The sequence below is a fragment of the Bombus bifarius genome, unplaced genomic scaffold (assembly GCF_011952205.1).
Source record: "Bombus bifarius isolate JDL3187 unplaced genomic scaffold, Bbif_JDL3187 scf7180000007980, whole genome shotgun sequence".
Taxonomy (NCBI): Eukaryota; Metazoa; Arthropoda; class Insecta; order Hymenoptera; family Apidae; genus Bombus; species Bombus bifarius.
In genome coordinates, this window is record NW_022884365.1 from 937,839 (window position 1) to 958,849 (window position 21,011).

Sequence of the window (21,011 nt, forward strand, 5' to 3'; positions counted from 1 at the left end):
TAACATCGTCCATGTGCCGTTAGGAAACAAGTTTCTGCAAAAGGGTAACGTTAAAACGCAACAAGAGAATAATTTACAACGACATAGCGTGCAACCAGCAACGAAGTTGCTACGACCTTTCTTGCGACCACTAAATCCAGCTTGGTCATGTAAAGCTGTCGTTTCCGAGGGCTTTATCGCCGCGGATCCGTCGATTTCCTTCAATAATTCGCGACACAGAGATTATCTTGTAAACCGCCTATCCAGAACGTGTCCCTCCACCATTGACCTTTCTCCCGTATATCTTGAATGGCCTCTCGTAAACTCTGTCTTCCCTGAAAGCCAATACGAGCATCGAAGGACTGATCGTCGTGCGTGCATCTGCATCGACACAACACGATAAAACGCTTGTTGCTCCGTTATAGAGGGACGACCTTTTTTTTCTACCACTCTTCTCTTACTTTTTCTCTTTTTTCTTCTTCTCTCTTTTTTTTTTTTATTGTCGTTGTTGCCCAGCAATAAATATAGCATATAGCATTTCGCAGGTGCGTCCAGACGACGCGATGCCCAGTAATGCGACTGCCGTCGCGCAGATAAAAGTCCCCCGTGCCATCTATGCGCTCTGTGCACTTACCTGTTACGCGATAAATCACTCGATAAATTGTTTAAAAGCATAGACTGCCGGGGAACGCGGAACGACCCGGGCTTTGCCCTCGCTTCGACGCTGTGTCGTCGTAAATAACGCGTAAGTTGCGACTGGCTCGCCTCGACTACTCTCGCGTATAGTAAGGAAGATGTAACATTGGCTAGAAATGTTTTCGAGTATTACCATCGAAGGGGAAGATTCGCTGAGTTAGTCGCAGATAGCATGTGATTATGATATTTTGTAAAATGTACGTGGTAATTAGATTTCTAGAGGAAGAAAGTTATTAAGTTCGTTCGTATCTTTTTGTTGTAGCATCCGTACCCTTCGGAAGACCAGAAGAAGCAACTGGCTCAGGACACGGGGTTGACGATTCTCCAAGTTAACAACTGGTGAGTGCCACGAGAAAATTTATTGCGTTAAACTGTTCGAAGAACTCGTAGCGAAATATGTGAAAATTTAGTCTTATTACATAAATATATAATCTTCATTTTTCTTCAATGATTCTTTTTCAACGAATTTTTCTCGAAGAGGTTTTCATCCTTTTTTTCTTACTTCACTTTAGAGATTTTACTCGAGTTTCATTAAGTTCTTAGAGTATTTTATTTCTGACAATTAAAAGAGTTTTATAGGAGCCTGAATAAATGACAGCGCGATTTGTTACATCCTGTGAATGAAATTCAACATTCCATTCAGATTCAATGTTTTAATCTTCATCAGTTTATCGTAAAGGAGACGAAACTTTATTATTAATCGGATACAGATATTTCATTTTAGTCTCTTTTAGTATCAATACAATTAGGAACTTCTTTTCAATCAAATACTAAATAGAATACTTCGACTGGTGTCAAACACGCTATGAATTGTTCGAACAACTCAATAGGTATATATAAATCGATTACATGAATTACAGTCTTTCACAGACAGTTAATATTTCGTTTTCCAACCAGAGACACTTTCTCAATCTTAGCCTCATTGAAACACAAATTTCTTTTTCCTTTTGCCTGGTTACGACATCGATGTTATCCATAAAATCTGAATCGCATTAAGTTCGTCGGTTAAGCTAGTCAAACAGAGACAAGTAGGTTAGTTGAACGCGTCGATCGCGCGAAATACGGAGAACTGTATCGACAACACTTTGAAACGTACGCAACCGTGTGGTAGATTTCGAAATTCCCGCGATACCTGTCTCCGCACCACCATTAGACGGCATTGTTGAGCCCGCGGGATTCCTGGCGTGCCCCTTGTCGAAGATAAAGCTGCCGTTTCAATGGGTTTTCGCGTTCCGTTCGAAGGAAAGCTATTGAAGCAAACTGAAAAGAATTTGACGTATCGGTCTGTCGGCCAGGAATTTAGGAATTCGATTTTTGCGACTCGTAGTTACAACAAAGTAGAATGTGCCAATCTGAGAAATCTTATCTTTTTATTATCGAAAATTTACAAATGGCACCTTTATCGAGAACAAAATTTTATCGATCCGAGTAAAGGTAAATAAATCACGAAAAGACAAAGGACGTGACAACATCGTTTTCTTAATTTCCATCTCGCTATCTCTCTATCCGCATTTCCCACGTTCCCTATCCGACAGTCATCGTCGTTCGACTTTCACCGGTCGTAAACCTTAACGACCCTCAGAGTGTCGCATTGTTCGACGATTATTTCTTTAAAACCGTACCACGGTTGTTCTATTCTGTTATTCGCTGCGGTTCGACCACACGCGTTAACACGGGTAAGGCGAATATTTCCCGCGGAATAAAACCGTAACACTGTCGAAGCCGGCCACGCAGCGACGTAACGAGACGTTCAAAATAATATCTCGTTCGCGCGGCTTGCACGCTTGGCAGCCAGGTAGGCGAGCAGCCTGTAAAACGTTTATGCGAGCCCGCTTTATGCACCTTTAATCTCGGCGCGAAGTGCCGTACCGGATTATACTAGCCGCTATTATGTAGCGACTTTACGATTTTCGTATCTGGGCCGTCGAGGGAGCGAGACAGAGAGATCGTCTTTCTTCGCTCTCGACCGATTTCCGAGACAAGTAAACCGCCTCGTTCTACTTTTCTCTTTATTCTACCTTCTTCGTTTTTCTTCTTTTTTCGCTGTTCGCCTCTGTGCTCTTGTTCCTTGTATTCGACGTTCGTATATCGAAACAAGAATACCGTAAATTCTGTGGAATTTTGACGCTACCGATAAACGCACTCACGAGCGCGTGTACTCCGGCGAGATTTTCGGTTCCGCTCGCCATAAACGCGATAGCGAAAAATGCGAGACACCGCGAGCCCATCGCCGCGGGTTTCTGCGGTATACAAACGCTGGTATCGTCCGCTGACCAGGATCTCGATCGTCGCGAGGAACAGGTTAACCGGCCCCTCGTAGGTGGCTGCATCCGCTTAGAATGCGGCTGCAGGTGCGGCTGATAAGCTCGACAAGGCGTGCTGCCTCTGCTCTTGGAATACTTTCCGCACGGTTTCTAATTCCGATCTCTGAACAACTATCTGATCGTGTGTTAAATTATGTATGTATTATTCCAAGCTAAATTAGTCTATCTGAAAATATGCACTTTGTACTCGTTTTTTATTATCGTTCATCGTACGCGGACCTTCGAACAATAATCGTTAGCAGCAACATTCCACGAACGCATCGCTGATATATGGAACGCGTTACGAGTGGCTCGCTGCCTCCAGTTAAATGTCGACAGATTTTTTTTTCACGCTCTCCCCATCGATGCTCGAATTAAAATGAAAAAGAGAGAACGGAAAAAAGGGGAAAAGAGAGGGCAGGGGGAAAAGAAACGAACACGCGCTCGAGATTCCAGCCAACGAGATGGCGAGGTTACATTTTACGGTCGTTCGCGTTACCTTACGGCAATTTGCCATACGCGGAATGCCGCTTCGGAACGATCGCAATTAATAAGCCGCTGCCTTCGTTCCTCTTATGATTCATAATGATACGGTTAATCGTTCGACTGCTGTTTATAGCGGGCCGGGATTAGTCTCGCGGGATATGCCGCCTTTCGTTTCGTTCTCCGGGAAACGCGAATTTAATTGCCGATGCGCCTTCGCAGGATTATCATCCCCAAGTTCTCCACGAGTTTGATGGCAGTGGCGCGTGTGCACGGGAATCGTTTAGTTTTCGACATTCGATTGTGAGTTTCACGACCGCTTATGATAGTAGGCTTTTACGACGAATCGATAAATTCGAAGGAAATTCAGAAGGGAATGAGTGGGAGCGAGTTTTTTCAAATATTTTCGGGTATCAGTGAGATATCTGTTTAACGTTATTAGCATGAATATTCCTTTTATTTGCTGGATCGAGATAAAAAGGATCAGATGTAAGTTTATCAGATCCATAAAGTCAATAGGGTACATCTAAATCATTAGGACCAGCGTTTTAGACTCAACTTGTATTATCGAATTCGAATTTCTAAAATTGTGTTTGTGGTCAGAAATTCCCAGAATACGCTTGATATTCTTTTCGTGGCTGTGTTTTTTTTTTATCGTTGTACGAAGTTCAGAAAGACTGAAGTGTCTTTATGAAATATTCATAGATTCTTATCCTAATCAAAACCGACGACATACCATACGCATCGTATTATAAATAGAACTCGTGTTATCGTTACTCTAAATAATTTCAGCATTGGAAACATAGTTTGCGCACGTCATGAAAAAGCACTAGCATAGAAAACATTGAGTTAGATGAGTAGACCATAATCGAAACCGTGAAGACCGAGAAATATTTCTAGGAATTATCTTATTGGTTACGTTCGTGTGTGTTGTTATCAAATATATTAATCGATTAATTGGTGGTGGAACACTAAATCCGAGTTTCATTAACAGCAAACTATTAAATATAACGACACATAGTATCGTTCATCGTACTTCATATCGATTTGCATAAACACTCCAGTCTAACAATATCCATAATTAAATAACTATTTTTTATAAACGTAAAGACACATATTAAAGCTACCGGTTTCACGAAATTCTGATCCAAATCCAAAATAAAGATCCTCCTAATTCACGTCACGTCAAAGGAAGTTCCTGGACAAACTCTTGGAAGAGTCGCGCGTCCTGAAGAAAAGTTAATTCCACGCGATCCGTTACGAGGCGGAAAGGGTTAAGACGAGCCAGAGAGCACCCTCGTGGAAGCTTAGTGCGTCCTGTCCCGTGAAATCCCTCGTTTCTTCGAGTTGATCCACAGTTACCTCTCCCCCTCCCCAATCCATGCCGTTCTCTTTACAGAGGACGAAAGCGTCCCCCTTGACTCGTATCTCGCTATCTTGATAGATGTTTCCGCGTAACACCTGCGCCAGCATCCGAATTACACCGGCCCCTGTTTACCGTGATGTTTAAGCGGCCCTTTCACCCTTCCGCTCTCGTACAAGTTCTCGGAAAATACGCGTTCCTTCCCCGCTGTCACCCCTTGAAATTTCGTCGCATTCGTACAGAACCGTTTAGGGGATTGGATTTGCGTTTAAACGTTTCTTTCCCAATTTATTTCAAGGATTATGAGAAGGTATACGAAATGGGATACAGGTGCTTCTCAGAGAAACAAGTTATAATCCTTGCAATCTTTCTGGAGAATTATTTTTTTTATAATTGCTTAAGAAGTTACATAATATGTGGCAGAAAGGGATGCGCTAGTGACCAAGAAAGAACATTCGCGTAATATTATAATAAGTACGGTATATAGGTACAGTATGCACCGTTCACAGGCCAAGTTTCATCGATATTTTCTACTCTTTATTTCACGGAGTTAAATTCATTTGGCAAACGAGCGGCTTATATAAGAACAATTTAACTACAAGATTGTAACTTTCACGTGAGTGTGAACTTTCTATAACATACACTCGATAGCTTCTCAGACTGAACTATCCTGTTGCACATAATCTCCATTGGACTTGCGGGTCAAAAAATTTGTCGTAGTCTTTAACGGATCGCACTGTAACTCCGTCGATGTATCGGCGTCGTTCAGCAAGAATCTTGTTTATACCGACCGGAATGTAAGAATTCCCCAGAGGCTGTCTCAGGTTCAGTAAACCTCACCAAGGATCGAAATAATCCGCGTTCCCGTTTACGGTGTCGTCCACGGGGGTGAATCAGCGACGGTTCCTGCGGCCGGATATAAAATGCGAAACGAATTGCTCTACGTTTCCCATCCTCTTCCTCCCTTCGCCCATCTTGGCTGCACGCGGTTGGTCCGGCACGTCTGCTCGCGTTCTCATTGCATCGCGACGCCACCGAGACGCGGGTGGTTTGCGGCGCGTATAAATAAAATCGTCGCGACGCCTCGCGAAACGACGAGCTCGTATAATAAGACGGAGAAAGAGAGTAGAGGTTGGCTCGAGACAGGAATTGAAAGGGACAAGAAGACGGGGGATAAAGGGTGGTGGACGTGGAGCACGGTAATTGAGCACAAATCAAGTTTAAGGAGGCCTCCGGCGATCGGGATTTTTTTCATCGAGCCACGCGTTAATATTTATTTGGTGCACGTTCTAGCGACGCCTACGCGATGCCACGATAATTGCGCGGCCGAGTCCTGAACGGTGTTAATTGCGTCGCGGCGGTGCAGCCGCTCGCAAGAAGAGAGGGAAAGAGAGAGAGAGAGACGCGTGCGATGTAACGCGCGCGGAATTTTTGGCAAGGCTCCCTGTTTACGTGCTCCCCCGTGCCACCAATATTTTCTCAGGCATCTGTCCATATCGCTGACATTTTCCGTCGCTGCCGGCCTCGTAATTAACCGTAACCGATGTCCACGCGCAAATTAGTAGCGCATAACTTTTCACCGCTCGACCATGCTCCGATGCATCCGAAATAACCTCGACGAGGCTCGTCGTGCGGCTCTTCACATTCCGCGGTAACTTCGAGGTTAATTAAGTCGATCGTGGTTGAGCCAGGAAGGAGATTAAAGAAATTACGTAAAAACGATGAAGTTACTTCGATGTTCGGTCGCGGAATCTCGTGGATTTTCCTGAGAGAAACTCGCGAAACGAAGCGAGAGGCATGGAAAGGAGGCGTTCTGTTTCTTTTCTTTCTGCTTTCTTTCTTTTTTCACGCAGACCGAAAGTGCGGGCTGTGATGTATGCTTCGCGTGGGTGGGCAGGTATAAGGGCGCACGTAGGCGGGCCGCAGAGCTTACGAGGCTTGCACTTGCGCGCCGACGAAGTGTATGCGAGGGCCGCGGCAATTTCTTCGTGGCGCGATAAGTTTCGTGATATATTTCGCCGGGGGAAACTCATGTTTCCGTAATGCAATTAGAGCATGGCCGTTGCACCGTGGAACGTTAGCTCGGACGAGGGCTGCGTTCAGGAACGACGGCGACGACGACGTCGACGGACGATGCCAGTGGTGTTGCTTAGAAATAGCAGGTCTAATTAGAATACGCGAGACAAATGAAATAATTCGTAAATAAAACGCGTTCCCCTTGCGTCTACGTGCACGAAGGACGCAGTCCGCCCTCGCCCAACGGCAACCACCCCTTTTTCTTCTTTCCGCGATACACCTCCTTCACTCCCCTCCGCTACTTCGTTTTCTCCATTCGCTACTCTGTTTCTGCTCACTGTCCCGCTCTCTCTTTCTCGCTACCTTCGCCCACAATTTTCCGTCACATATATCAGCCCGGACAGTAGTTAGAAGCGTTGCCAGCTTGTTACCGTGTGTAACCCTTCGCGATCCTCCGCGTACGCGTGCTAACTTACCAGGAATCGTGTATCGCGGGGATGAAACAGCTCTCGAATTGAGTTCAAGATGGAATTTATCCGATCGGACAACGTATATGTCATTTTCTCCTGGACCAGGCTGATTAATCCTACAGTCGGAAGTGGAACTCGATTCGTTAGATTGTACAGTGCATAGCGATATCAAAGGAGGTGTTGTAAATTATTTTCGAGGACAAAATTTACTAAAAGCTAAAGAAGAATATTATCTTTTTAAAACTAGAGGTATCCTGGACTTTCGTACAAGTTAGTCGATCAAAATCAAATTAAGAAATTTCTTTATGTTAATGCTTATAGTCAAACAGTAACGATAACATCGTTATCGAAATTCAAAACGATCTATTAAATCCAATTACGCCACTTCCATTACGTAAAATCTAATAAGATTGATGTGATTTATTATTAAGTTAATTTAAGACTGAGTTGTTCTAATTTATGCGAGTCGGAGAAAACATACTTCGAAAACTATTCTATTCCATCTCCTTGTTTGTAGAGTATGACACACGACTGTCACTACTTCCGTTGAACAGCAGCGTGTTTCGCAGTGGCGCAAATGTGTACTAATATTTCTGCTAATTTAACCGTTCCCTCCCCACCGTCGCGTATCTGGCTAATAAACCAGCAGTTATTTATCGGTCTGCCCGTCCCCCCGGTCCATCTCCTCCCGCCCCACGTGCGGCAACTGCCACTTAGGCCGTTTATTTCGACGCCGCGTCCGACGCGTTTTTCCTCCGCTGCGAATCCACCATTTACTCTATTTCGTCGAAATAATTTTATCGCCTAGGCCGTTCGTTTCGTCGACACCTTGCCGCGCGTTGACGACCGTTTCTCGCTGTTACCGGCTCCCTGCTCGTGCGCCTCGCTCGAAATAAGTTTATCAGTCGGCCCGTTCATCCCCGATGACGCGTGTTCTCGTAGACGTTGCGCAATTTGCGGTAGATTTTCGTGTCTACTCATGACGTTTATTTCTCTTTTCTTGATTTCGCTGATAGTTAGATTACTATCGCGTGGCCTTTAGTAACTAACGTAATTTTAATGTAACTCGTTGAGAAGCATAATAATTTATTACGTAGCGTGCTATTCTTTCCGATCTCCATTTTAGATCGAGAACTCTTTGCGAAGAATCAGTATTCTTTGTATTTAGCTCACATGCTTCTTCTAGAATACCATTTTCGATCAATAAATCTTTATAAAGGGCCTATTTTCTTTTTGTATTTAGCGCACACGCTACTATAAAGTCTGTTCGTTTCAAACGGAACATTAATTATTACGAACGTTTGCTTTCCCAAAGTACTTAGTCGCAACAAATTTACGCAAGAAGGTAGCCACGTTCGTTAATCAATTTTCAGAGGGCGCTTCTCGCAGGTATATCATTTTGCTCTTTGCTCCAACCGCGTGGCTGTCGACGAGTATCGCGCGGCGCCGCGAGACTTCCTTTCTTAACATCGCGTCCGAAATAATTTTATCGGCCAGGCCATTTATTCCCGCGCCGCGTCCCCGCGCTCTTGCGCGCATCGCCGTCGAGGTGTTTTTCTTCGCGCGATGCACGTCCGTCGCGGAGCTCGCGATTTGCTCTATTTGACCGGAGGTTGAAATAATTTTATCACTTACAGCTGCAACCGAGCTGCCGCGACGGCGAACCGGTGTCTTAAGAGGATTTTGATGTTAACGGAGACGAAGAGCGATTTCGCTTAAGCCCCCGAGACGACGCTTAATCACCGCTCGAAATTTACCGTCCTCCGACCCGGCCTTCGTTCTCCAAGCAGAGGAAAAAGAGTCTGGCACTCGGCTCCGTTGCCATACAGCAACGTCGCGTTTATTGAAACTCTCGTTCTTCGGATCTTACTTATTCCCTTGATGAGAAAGTAATAGTGGTTTCGTGGAATGTAAAAATGAGTTAATTCATTACGATAGTATTATTTCGTTTCATATTGTCATCATCCATATGATTGTATGAAGATTTTGACTGAGATGCTGTACGCGTTGGTTCCGTCATACGTCATCCATTTGTGAAACAATTCATATGTCTTCTATCTAACTAACTCCGCAATGTCTGCAAAAGGTGGTAGTCAAATACTGTCATGAAAGAATATCACGTAGTTGTATTCATATCCTCTTCAAACTTATGTAACGTAATGGACCTAAAACAGACATTGTCGCACACTGTGCCTAACAAATTCGGTGGAGGTTCAAGTTTCTTGTGATCACAGAATATCAATTTTGCAAAACGATTTTATCATAGACTACGAAGTATGAGTCTCTTGAAATTATTTCTCTCGGTAGGTACAGGTTTAGTAAGAATCGAAATTACATTTAAATCAAGCCAATGCGCATCGATCTTCGTATATTTACACCGCTTATTGGACTTATCGAACGTTATCGAATAATCAGTAGACAATTTCAAACGAAACAAGCTTAATAACTCGTCCACTCATCCAAAACAAAACGAACAACTTTATCGACGCCGCTAACGAACCTAACACGTTTACCACCCTATCAAAAGGAACACGCCATTTTTTTTCATCTCGCGATACGATATCTGTTTTGAGCCGAAGAGTAACATTCACAGAGTGATTTCGCATGCATCAGGCGACTAGCACGGTGTACAGGCATTCGACCACCCTTCCTCCCTGCTCCGTCGTTGTCGCGGTTCCTCGAGCGGATCGTTAACATCATAACTGTACGTCGCACGGGTAATTTAGACCGCTGTAAAACCACCAAGCAGTCTTCGTCCCGGTGTGTACGTTATAAACGTGTACGTACATCCATGTCTATATATACACATGCATATAACACGTGGACACGCAGAGCGTTCGGCTGTAAGCGACTTGCTAACGAGACGTTTCGTTTTACAAAATCGTCCGAGACCCGGGAGCCACGCGAATGGCGCCGTAAATCCTCAGACCGGATGTTAATATCCCTCCCCCTTGGTCGACACTGCACCCTCCCTTCCTCGTCACATCGCCGATCCTACTTGTGCCGCGTGCTTCGCAAATATTGTTGCACCGGGCGCGCGCGGTTGTCGCAGTTTTGAGCGCAATGGCCATTAAACGTCACTTCTGCGGCCACGGCCGAACTAATCTCTTTTACGCGTTCCGCGAAAACGTTGCTGGGCCAAAACCATCGCTGTCGGGACGATGGAATGATGGCTGATGGTAAATCATCCGGATGCGCGGAGGTGGCAACGTGTTTTGTTAACGTGAACCACCACGGAACCTACAGACAGCGTTTAAATAAGACGTGGTAATTGAATATGGTATAGTTAGACTGCCGTTTGATACGAGGCAAACGGAGTTTGGTAATGTTTGCGTGAAGTACAGGTGGGATTGTACAGGTTGATCCTCTTGGTCGGTTTGTATTGGCTGGATTTATGGTGGGCGACGCTTTCTGTTCCTGGTCCTCGTGGGAAGAAAGGTTGCGCGGGATACGGCCTGAGTCGTTTGCATTCCGTGTAAGGAGCGATTCGACTCGAATCCGACGAAGATTAGGCGATTCGATTAGCCGTGAGAGCTGGAGAACAGCCGATTCGCCGCAAATGAGCTCGTTCCGGGAAGCAGGACCTTCGGTGCACGAGTCGGCCTTTGTCGGGTAAAAGAAAAATTCCTTCTCTTTCTGATGCTGTTCCTGGGATTGGGAAAATTGATCTCTCGGAGAAATTTTTCTTTATATGGCGCTAAAAAGTAATTTTAATTTGTATAAACCATTTGAATAAGAATCGTAATACTCTATCTTCGTGTCCATATTTCAACCCCTTCATATGCGAAAAAATATCGTATCACAATGATTAAAATGAATTCGAAAATAGTTCATTATAAATACAATTCCCCTTTATTTATTCAGTCCCATAATTCGTACCACAGCAAGGAAAATAAAACAACGATGTTAGAACGTGCAGCCTTTTGAAAAACGTGTGATTAACATTTCAAGAGGATTTATGGTGGATCATCTAAGAAACTCAAAAAGCAACAGATTATTAAATATTGATCAACCAGACCACAAAGAACACACCTTCCTGCATCTTAAAAATCTTCGAAACTGCAAATTTATACCACGGAAGCGTATGAACATCCTATACACTTTCGAGCCCGGTGTACCTCGAGGCTCTTGGATTTCTGGAGACGACGGAAGATCCGGATGCGTGACAAGGATCCAAGTTTATCGTGGGTCGCGGCCGCTGCTGAAACTCTGTAGGGTAACCGAAGCCCCCGCGCTCATGCTCGACCGAGTTGAAAATCTTGGGGCAGCCGTGTAAGGCGCGTCAGCGGTGCGAGAAAGGGCCTCGAGGTGATGGAGTGACGCGATACGAGCGCGCACCGGTGACACCGTACACCCGGCTGACTTACGGTCCCCGGCATCACCTGCTCTTACAACGTACAAACGAGCCTGCACAACGTCGAGCTTGATCCGCGACGCGAAGGAGGCCCGCAGGAGCTCGCGCGCCTCGCCGCGCGATTGATGGTGCTGCGATAGAAGCGGACCAAAGGGAATGGAGCAACGTTCGTTGCCAGACTGTTTGGTAGTCATCGAGTGATACGTAGAAAAATGTGCGAAAACTTTGGTTTGATGTTGGTGGAAATTGGATCATGCTGAAATTGGATATTTCATTAGGATCGATTGTTTCGGTAGGGTCGATGGTTTGTGTGTTTAGTGTCCTTTAGTAGAATGTCGTTTAAAGATGCTTGAAAAAATTTTTTCTTCGATATTTGATAAGTTCACTGTTGTCAAAATGCCAGTAAGCTAGCAGAAACATTTGCATAGGTGTGGTAAACGGAATATTTGTCTTCAGTATTCTTTGCAAGAGCTTACCTGAAAGTTCTTTGATCGATTCCTTGTTTCGTTTTCGGCTTGGTGAAATTCTTTCTTCATATCATTTGTTTAAATTGTGATAGTTCTAATAATCGACCGACTTTCGTGTACCATTCGAATTACTCAGTGTAGTATCGTTCGTAGAACGATAAATTTATTTGAATGAATTTCTAAAGACTCCAGAAACAAAATATTAATTAGAAAACGAAGAGGTGCAACGAACGTATCATCCAAGATAAATGGTAGAAGTTAGCAAACCCTATTAACAATAAGGCCACAAGCTCAAAGATAACTCAAAGAATACACGTCACGTTTGACAAACGAGACTAAGCAATGCATGCGCAGCTGGTGCGTTCGTCCAGCCAGAGAAATCCAAAATCGTGTAGTACACATCGTTGATTCGGACTCATTGGCTGGCTTCGTGTAACAATCTCATTTAGCAGTGCTTTCCACCCTCAGCTGGCTGACGGCGTCTCTCTCTCATCAAGTACCGTCGGTCGTCTGCGAAGTCCCCTTTCGCAGTGGTACGACCACCACCGCCATCACTATGTCCCGTATAGCGAAGCGGGAAACCCTCTGGGGGCCGTAGGGTGGGCAGGAGTCGGATATCTAATTAGCGGGGGCTGATCGGTAATTACTACGATTAATCAATCCGTTTTCCATTTGTGAGCGCTGTGCGCGTTCGCCTGTGCGAAAGGGAGAGAAGAACCGTGGTCGCGAAGGGGGCGAGACGATATTAGGGGTGAGTGTAGGCGGGGGCAGCAGCCACGAGGAGAACGCGAGAAGAATAGGCGTTCGTGACGGGCGACGACCGAGAAAGGGTTGGTGTACACGAGTGAAAGGGGTACCGAAGTCGAGAGCGAAGGGGTGCGCTCTGTGGATCCACGTTGTTCCACGATTCCGCTGGTAGTTTCGAGATTGGGATTGTCGGGCTCTCGGTCAATTAAATTCTCACAATGAGCCGCCGTTTTCGTAGACTTAGCGGTCCTTCTCGATTCTTCTCGAGTACGGATGTTGACCTGTGAAAACACCATTGTCACTCGTTTGTATACTTGGTCGGTGGAAAATTAAGGGCAAATGTAATCGATATTATGAAGGGGATGACACGTTTTAGCGTGTGATTTGATTGCGATGTAGTACGTGTCGATTGGTTTTAGTAGGAGAATTACACGAGTAACGTGTTTGGACTTTGAAAAGCAGCGTGAATTACGCACGTACGTACGTCTCTCGTTTTCTCAAGGACGATTTGCATACGAGGCGACAAAGAGCTGTGTGTTATGGAGACCGGTCCTGGAAATCGAGTTAAATGCGTTTCAATGAACGGATCGCACCTACGCAATGGTGAGCCGTGGAAACCGACACCAATATGGAGGGGCGAGGAAGATGGAGGTGTGGATGATCGGTAGCGTTACGAGATTGACCGGGTCAATATGCATACGTTTCAACCCACTCGACAAACTTTTATTGCATTACGCTCCACACGTGCATTTGCTGGCCCCTTCCTCGGCTCGTTTTACGCTCGTTCAGAAGCGGCATTATCACTGGCGTAGGCAGGAAGGACGTTTTTGACTTTGACGGGGCCACTAAAAGCTTCGATGACATGTAATCGTTTAAACCTAAAGCTGATAGTATTTATGATCTCACAACAAGTGTCGGCGTTCTAAAAATTTGCGAAGACCGATTAACTTCGGTGTATATATGTAAGATCATTCGTTACATTAAAATACAGTCGGGCCACAATTGAAGAGTCTGTCTTAAGTAGCCACGTGGCGATGAAGATAAAGATTTTTAAATGTTGTGAATAATATGTTTTCATTAACTTTGACATTAAGCTGCTCAGAGGCCACACTGATCAACTCCATAAATTGGAAAACACAGAAAAATGATGATGTTATAAACACTATATTTTAAATTTACTTTAGATTTTACCACCACTTATGTCATCCTTTTGGGGAGAACAGCTAAAAGCAAATTGAGAATTGAACGTTAATCGTGGACTTGTATAACGAAATTAGGAAATTAACAAAAAACGGATTGATTTCGCTTCGGAGAGACTCATTTACGGAACGAATAAATAGAAAAATTCGAAAGAAAGGAGATGGTACGCCACTGGAGGCTCAGTGGATCTGGTTAGAAACAGTACGCTAATGTCGTAGAAGAAAGCAAGAGAGTCGTAGTAACGAGCGAAATTCTGGCAGGGGCGTCGAGGCATATGGAGCGAAATCTCTTGATGCCATTAGCCCCGACTTTGTAAATAGTTTTCGTTGGAAGAATAACAGCGCGACGGCTGCGTAGGGGTCGTAACCCTAAACCCCTGTATAGGCTGTATTCTCTGCGAGCGTCGACGTTGCGAAGAACACCCTCGAACGAAAGGAGCCGATTGTGATCGATCATCGGGGATTGTTCTCTCTCTTTCTCTCTCTCCTTCATCGCAGAGTTTCAGGAAAAGGGTTGAAGTTAGCCAAGGGGCAGGAACCCCCATTATTTGTTTTGCACGAGAAGATTATCGCGTTATTACGCGGGACGAGTCAAGGGTCTTCTGTGATCGGCTCGTGGGACTCCGACGTTCGAAGACACGCAAACACTTGGCTTCTCGAATTACATTCCTGAATTGGGGTTGCACGTCTCGTAATCTTCGTGGAAGCTCGCCTCAGACGGACACGTGTCCGGACGTTCTCGAGGGCAGAATGTGGACCGAGTAATTACTTCCGTGTTAAGTCGTGTCTCGATATTTGCTGTTCGAACCGTGATTCAGACACTGCTACCTATAGCAATTCAAATGTGTTCGCTATATCAAATAATAATAGATGAAAATGCTACATATCAAAGTTTAATAACAGTATCAGAGTATTAAAGTTTAAGGAAACATATAATCATATTTTTCTTAATTACTATTACATAGAATATTACGTAGAATAGTGAATTCCGAGTATAAAAATGCTATAGATAATTCGTGCTAAAACTTACTACACAACTTTCCTAGTTCCAAAATTGGACGTATCACATTAGTCACTTGACTACGTACCGTCACTCATTCTTCTCTTTTCCAATTAACCTAACCAAGAAGACGTTGCTCGTAAAATCAGTATCAAGATTTAACCGTCCTAAGTTGGCAACCGTCCTAGTTGCCCATAGTTCCTGTAAACGTCGTTTTAAATAATTTTGAACGTCACCTCTGCGGTGAACACAGTGTCGGAAAGAACAGAAATCGGATGTAAAAGGAGGGGGATGCCGGATACGGACAGGGGCTGATGGGGCGCTGGCGAAGGTGGAGAAGATGGTCTGGCCGCCTCGAAGGCTCACAGGGAGAGGAGCCGTTGAACAGGGACAATGCTTTCATCATTGCCGCTCTTTCTTTCATTCCCCGTGCCGGAGGTGGACCGCTCTCTTTTGCCCTCTCCTCCTTTTTCACCGACCCAACCCCTCTTACCCCTTTCTTTTTACGCTTTTTTGCCCGCAAAGGATCCATTGTCGTCGGGTTGTAGGTGGGTACCGTCAGCCGGTAGGTATCAGTGTCTCTACGCGGGCCAGGGTTTGGGGGATGGATGAGTTTTGTAAAAGTCCCTTCTTCTTTTTCCGTCCTTTGCCGGTGGTTCCTCTTGCCTTCCTCTCACCGTCCTAGCCAGTCGCCTCTCGTCCCATGGCTCGGTGTATGCGCCGCGCTTTTAAAAGGCAGAAACGGTCCTCTCTTCTGCAACTCCTCTTTGGCCGGGCCGCGCGATTATGTGTGCGCTTCAGGTGGATGACGCGCACGAGCGAGTCTGCCATGGAATGAGCACCGGCCCTCGCAGAAAGTCGTCGAGCGGACAAAGTCGTATCGGCTGAAAGGAAGAGGGTCGCTTTTGATTCTAATTCGTTGTCACAATACCGCCGCTTCTTCCCGTCCTGCACCGGTCCGCTCAAAGTCGTCTCTCCACCGTCCTTCCGTGGCAGCTGGTGAACGACCCAGTTCAAAGGTAGAATTTACGAGAATATTTTTTTTAACAAACGCTATTATGTTAAACTGTCGAGGAGATTTGTTAAAAAATTATAAAGGTTACGCAGTTGAAGCTAGTAATTTAAGGCTGTAGTTACCAGAAATGAAGCATTGATTTTTATAGAACTATGTACTTAAGAATCAGAGTAAAAAAAGGAAATGAGGAATAGAAATGAAAAGTTTTAGGAATCATTAGAAGAAGTGACTAGGAAATATTAACACTAAAACGATTAATGTGTTAATGACGTGATCAGTTCATAATGTTTCATGAAATTTGCTTAACTTTATAATAGCGAAGATATGAATGCATTATATTCTTTTTCATATATACGCAATTTATTCGCTTTCTTTTATTTACGCTTTAATTGCTGACGATTCTAGTATGGGATCATAGGATCTCATGGACCTATAATAATTGTGAAAAATATCTGCACACCATTATGCATGTGTATTATTATAACATTTATATATCAATTAATTAGGCTCAAAAATACATTTCATTGAATTTCATTGAGTTTATCATTTCATACATTGAAAAATACATTTCATAACAAGATAAGGATATATGCAAATAATCTTTTATTTGTAGCCACTGTATATTTGCAATTAGAACATCTCCATTCGCTTTTCTCGATAATTTCGTCGCAATCTAAGCTATGTTAAACCTCAAACGTGTTAGTACAGAGAGAGTGGCACACTAATCGTGGGGACTCGTTTATCACGCGACACACGGCCCGGCTGACTTCTCCGTCCCGATCTGACAAATCCTCCGTTTTCATCCGACGTGTTCCCCTAGCCGAATGAAGACGTCTTTCGGTGTATTACCTCGCGATTGTAGGATGATTGTCGTCGTGGAGCCCCGCGGGAGGCCGGCAGATGTTTCGCGGCGACCCAATCAGACGACCCCCGAAGCGGTGCGCGACAATCAACCATCAAACAATCTGCCACCCTCCGAGTGCTCGGTTGCTTGGATGGCGAACCAAAACACAACCCTTCAGCCTTTTCGTGATCCGCCTCAAGTGAGCATATGCCTTCGCGGCTGGAGTGATTATTTTTCACCTTGCACGCTGAGGGTGCAGCGGAGGGTGAATAGGGTGCATGGTGTAGTCTATTGATTTTTGAACGTCGACGAGTTTAGGGAAACTGAGCTTTTGATTAATGTTTCTGCAATGTAGATTATATTTTGTTGTATCTTACTGTGAACAAAAATGTTAACGTTATTACTAATCAAACCGAGCTCTAATATGTACTTAAATATGAAATATGGAAGTATAATAAGAAAGAATAACTATATAATAATTATGTTTTTGTCTTGATAAAAATTAATGTTAATTTTATTAAATTTATCACTAAATATTTCTAGTAGTTTGTGTTACGTCGCGTAACACTTTACCTAAATCAGGCCACACACCGCGGGCAAGATGGCAACCAGATGTCTTCGGATACTTACTGCGTACCCTCAATAGTCTCAAGTACCTTCCATAAATCTCAGGAATTTCCTAGTCGAGGTCCTTCAAACCGAACAAACATCTGTTTTCCGACTCATTTCTAAAGACCATTGTCTACTACGACTCGACAAGGGAAAGTTAGTTTTTCTAACGTACGATGCAACTTTCCTCCTACTAACCACTTTCTATCGAGGGCGACTAAGACCCTTCCTAGTCCACCAACCTTCGTTTAACCAATTAACAACGAAGCCTTCTTCCCTCACTCTCTTAGCCAAAATCGTCACCAACAAATCCGATGGTCCCGTGCGCTAGACACACCCATCCTTAGCTTTCCTCCGACACAGCATCGTCTCCCAAGACAGTACTGATTTTACATCCTTCGAACAGTCAACATCCTTTGACCGGGAATACACCCGTAGATCAGTCACTCACTCATCTCGTACATACGCACCAGCGTAACTGTCTTCGTTATAAGTTGTTAGAATAAACGGTGATATATAACTTACTATACTGTGTTACAATCATTTAACCACCTCTATTATCTTAACCGAAACAGGGGAACGACTATTTCGCGGCGTCGATTAACCGAATCGTAGCGAGAATTTACGCCTCTCGCTGACGCGTTTTCCTAGCAACCGCGTCTCTCCCCGAACGGTCGTAACAGTTTGAAAATTAAAAGATTTAACACCGGTCATTTTTATTGGTTTAGTAGCTCCATTGTTAATCTTTATACATTTGTATTAAGTCGTCAAAACCAAAAGTATTAATTAAGCTCTCGTGTTATTATTATCGATTACTCGTTACAAATTCTGAAAATCGACACAAAAGGATTTATGATCTTTCTGTCGTGCGATATACGGAATACAATACAACGAATGGACTATCAAAACCGCCACGAACATACCGAACAATCTAATATTCTCACCACTGTTTTCAAACCTTTCAAAGAGCATGTTGCTTTTCTCTCGTTCCAACTTTTCCCCGATGCGAAGGTAGCGACGATGGAGTTCCATTTGGCCGTACCAGGGACGGCAGCCTAAGCCACTTCGTAACTCTTCCTTTGCTCGCGGTGGTAACTTTTAATTTCCTTCGAAGAAAGGTGATTCTAATTTCCGAGCGTGCCGCGGCGTGTATATATTGCGGAAGTTTTACCGGTCGGACTTCATATTGCTTCGCTGTGCGGCGGCTGCCCAAGACTCGGCTGACTTAACGCTTGTCTACCTAGTTTAGCGTCATCCCCGCGTTATTAAAGACTCCGCCTAGGAGTGTTATTACGCACCGGGGGCAGGTTATTACGATGTTGTCCGTGAACTTTGTTCGCCGCGGATTCTCGTTCCCGGGCGATGACGATAGCTCGATGATGAATCGTTCGCCTCGCGCCTCTCTTTCATCCGAGCCGAGTTTCTTGCTTTAATTCCGTTCGGTATACCAGACTAACGACGTAACGTCTTCTTACTCCCGTGGTCGGAAAATCAGGAAAAAGCGACGCCTCGGCTGTGATTTACAAAATTACTTGCCAGTTCGACTCGATTAACGCCATAACTCTGCCTCGTCTGACAACTGGATTTGCTAATGAGACAGGCTCCAGCTTTTCCATAACGACGACCAACCGATACTCGGTGCATGTTTCGATCGACGAAGATATCAAGCACAGGTTTAGACATTTTTGTTGATTTCCCGATTTGCATTTTATCTGATCAGAAAGAAGAATATAGGATAATCATGATTTATTTATAATAAATTTAAAGATGCAAGATTACACCGATTGAATGTAATAAAATCTTTAATATCAAAGGTGTGGTAATATTTATGATTTTTTGTGAACGAAAGAAATTTTCACCGAACTTCGTTTCTTGAAATTTGTATGGAAATCCAGCGTCTAGTAATCGTTGATATGGTCCGCCATATATCGTTCAATGACGTTATCCAACTGGCTCATGGAATATCTTCCTTGTTAGAAAGTTTCACGATGAGAATGCAGGTCTTTGGCGAAAGCTGCAAAGGGAACGACTGTCTGGGTGTTTCGAGGCTCGTAAAGGAGACACCGAGACGAGAGACGCTGGTTAAGGATACGCGACCCAGTATCTGGTACGAAAGCAAGGAAGGTCTTGTGTTATAGCGCTGCTGAAGTCCTTGCTCTGCCATTTGGACGCTCGGTTGATGGCCCATGTAGCCGTTATTGTCTCAAGACGGCATCTCGTATCGTTAGCTCGCTCCTTACAACGCCGTTGACCACACGTTCGATAACGACAGTCTTGGAAATTGTTAAAAAACATACGACATCACGGATCCTACTCGAATTCTATCTTACGTTTATCTTTCCTCTTCTATCTTCTATGTATCGATTCGATGCTCTTTCACCTGCACGATGCTTTCTCTCGTCGTGTTGGCTGATTCGCTAGCAAAGTCTCGGAGAAAAGATAACCGATCTTTATTGGATCGTCCATTACGAGGACCGGCGATGGTTTCCGTCTCGGCGGCGTCTAAGTTAAGCGGATAACAGTATATTTCCGAAGCAGAATCACGCACCTGCGTTCCACAGCCCGAATCTCTCCTTCTTTCCGAGTCCACTCATTTTCCTTCGCAATTTTAACCTCCTATTCCGTAATTTGCATCTGCGGCTATATTATCCACGAGTTTAATTCAAAACGAAATTCCTTCGACGGAGAAGAATCACCGGCGAATCCCCACTTGCAGTTTTAGCTTTATTCCTTCTACGATAAGTCTTCTCAGATGGGTTGAAAATCACTTTCGAACAACTCCATTACACTTTTAAAAGCTATTTTCATTTCAAAAGCTATTTCAACGACTATTCAAAAATTCCGTCGCAATATTAAGTTTCATCTTAAAAAATCTAAAACCTTTGTAGAGGACTAGTAGAGGATGTTTGACCATGAGATTTATTGGACGAGATTTCTCGTTGTTGAAACCGTCGAATATATTTAAAAATAATTGAATAAATTAATGTACAGACAATATTCGCTGAGACGCTCGTACAGTGTATAAGTCGTAAAATAGGATCGCTAATGACTCGTTAATTAGATCGCTGTTAATTCGTTGATAACTGGTTGATAACTGATCGACAACTGACTGTAACTCGGAAGTCGGAAAATTCAAATTCGTCTTTGTTCGACGGTTGCATGTAGCGGCGACATTGTTTTGTCCGGAGCTCATTTATTCTTACATTACGTGTATCCTAACGATCTTGATACTGCAAGGCAAAACAACAATATGATTTGAATTGTCTTCTAATTCGTGTGCCGTTATACCTTTTTCTACACAATACTCTCATTGCAGGTTGAAATGAATTGTCAAAGTCGATATAATAAAGTTTACAAAACTTCTATCACAGGTACCTTCTAGTTTCAACTTGAATTCAAGGTTATCCAAAAATTCTGTCACGCGATTAATTTCTAGTTTGAACGTGGACTGCGACGAGGTACGTAG

General features: G+C 44.0%; 1 protein-coding gene across 1 annotated transcript in view; it reads left to right on the forward strand.

Moving 5' to 3' along the window:
• LOC117204789 (homeobox protein homothorax-like) overlaps window positions 1-21,011 on the forward strand; it is a 244,673-nt gene that overhangs the window by 116,523 nt on the left and 107,139 nt on the right. The window contains exon 5 of the mRNA XM_033442521.1: window positions 938-1,014. Coding sequence (XP_033298412.1) covers window positions 938-1,014 — 77 coding nt within the window. The remainder of the gene's footprint in view (window positions 1-937; window positions 1,015-21,011) is intronic.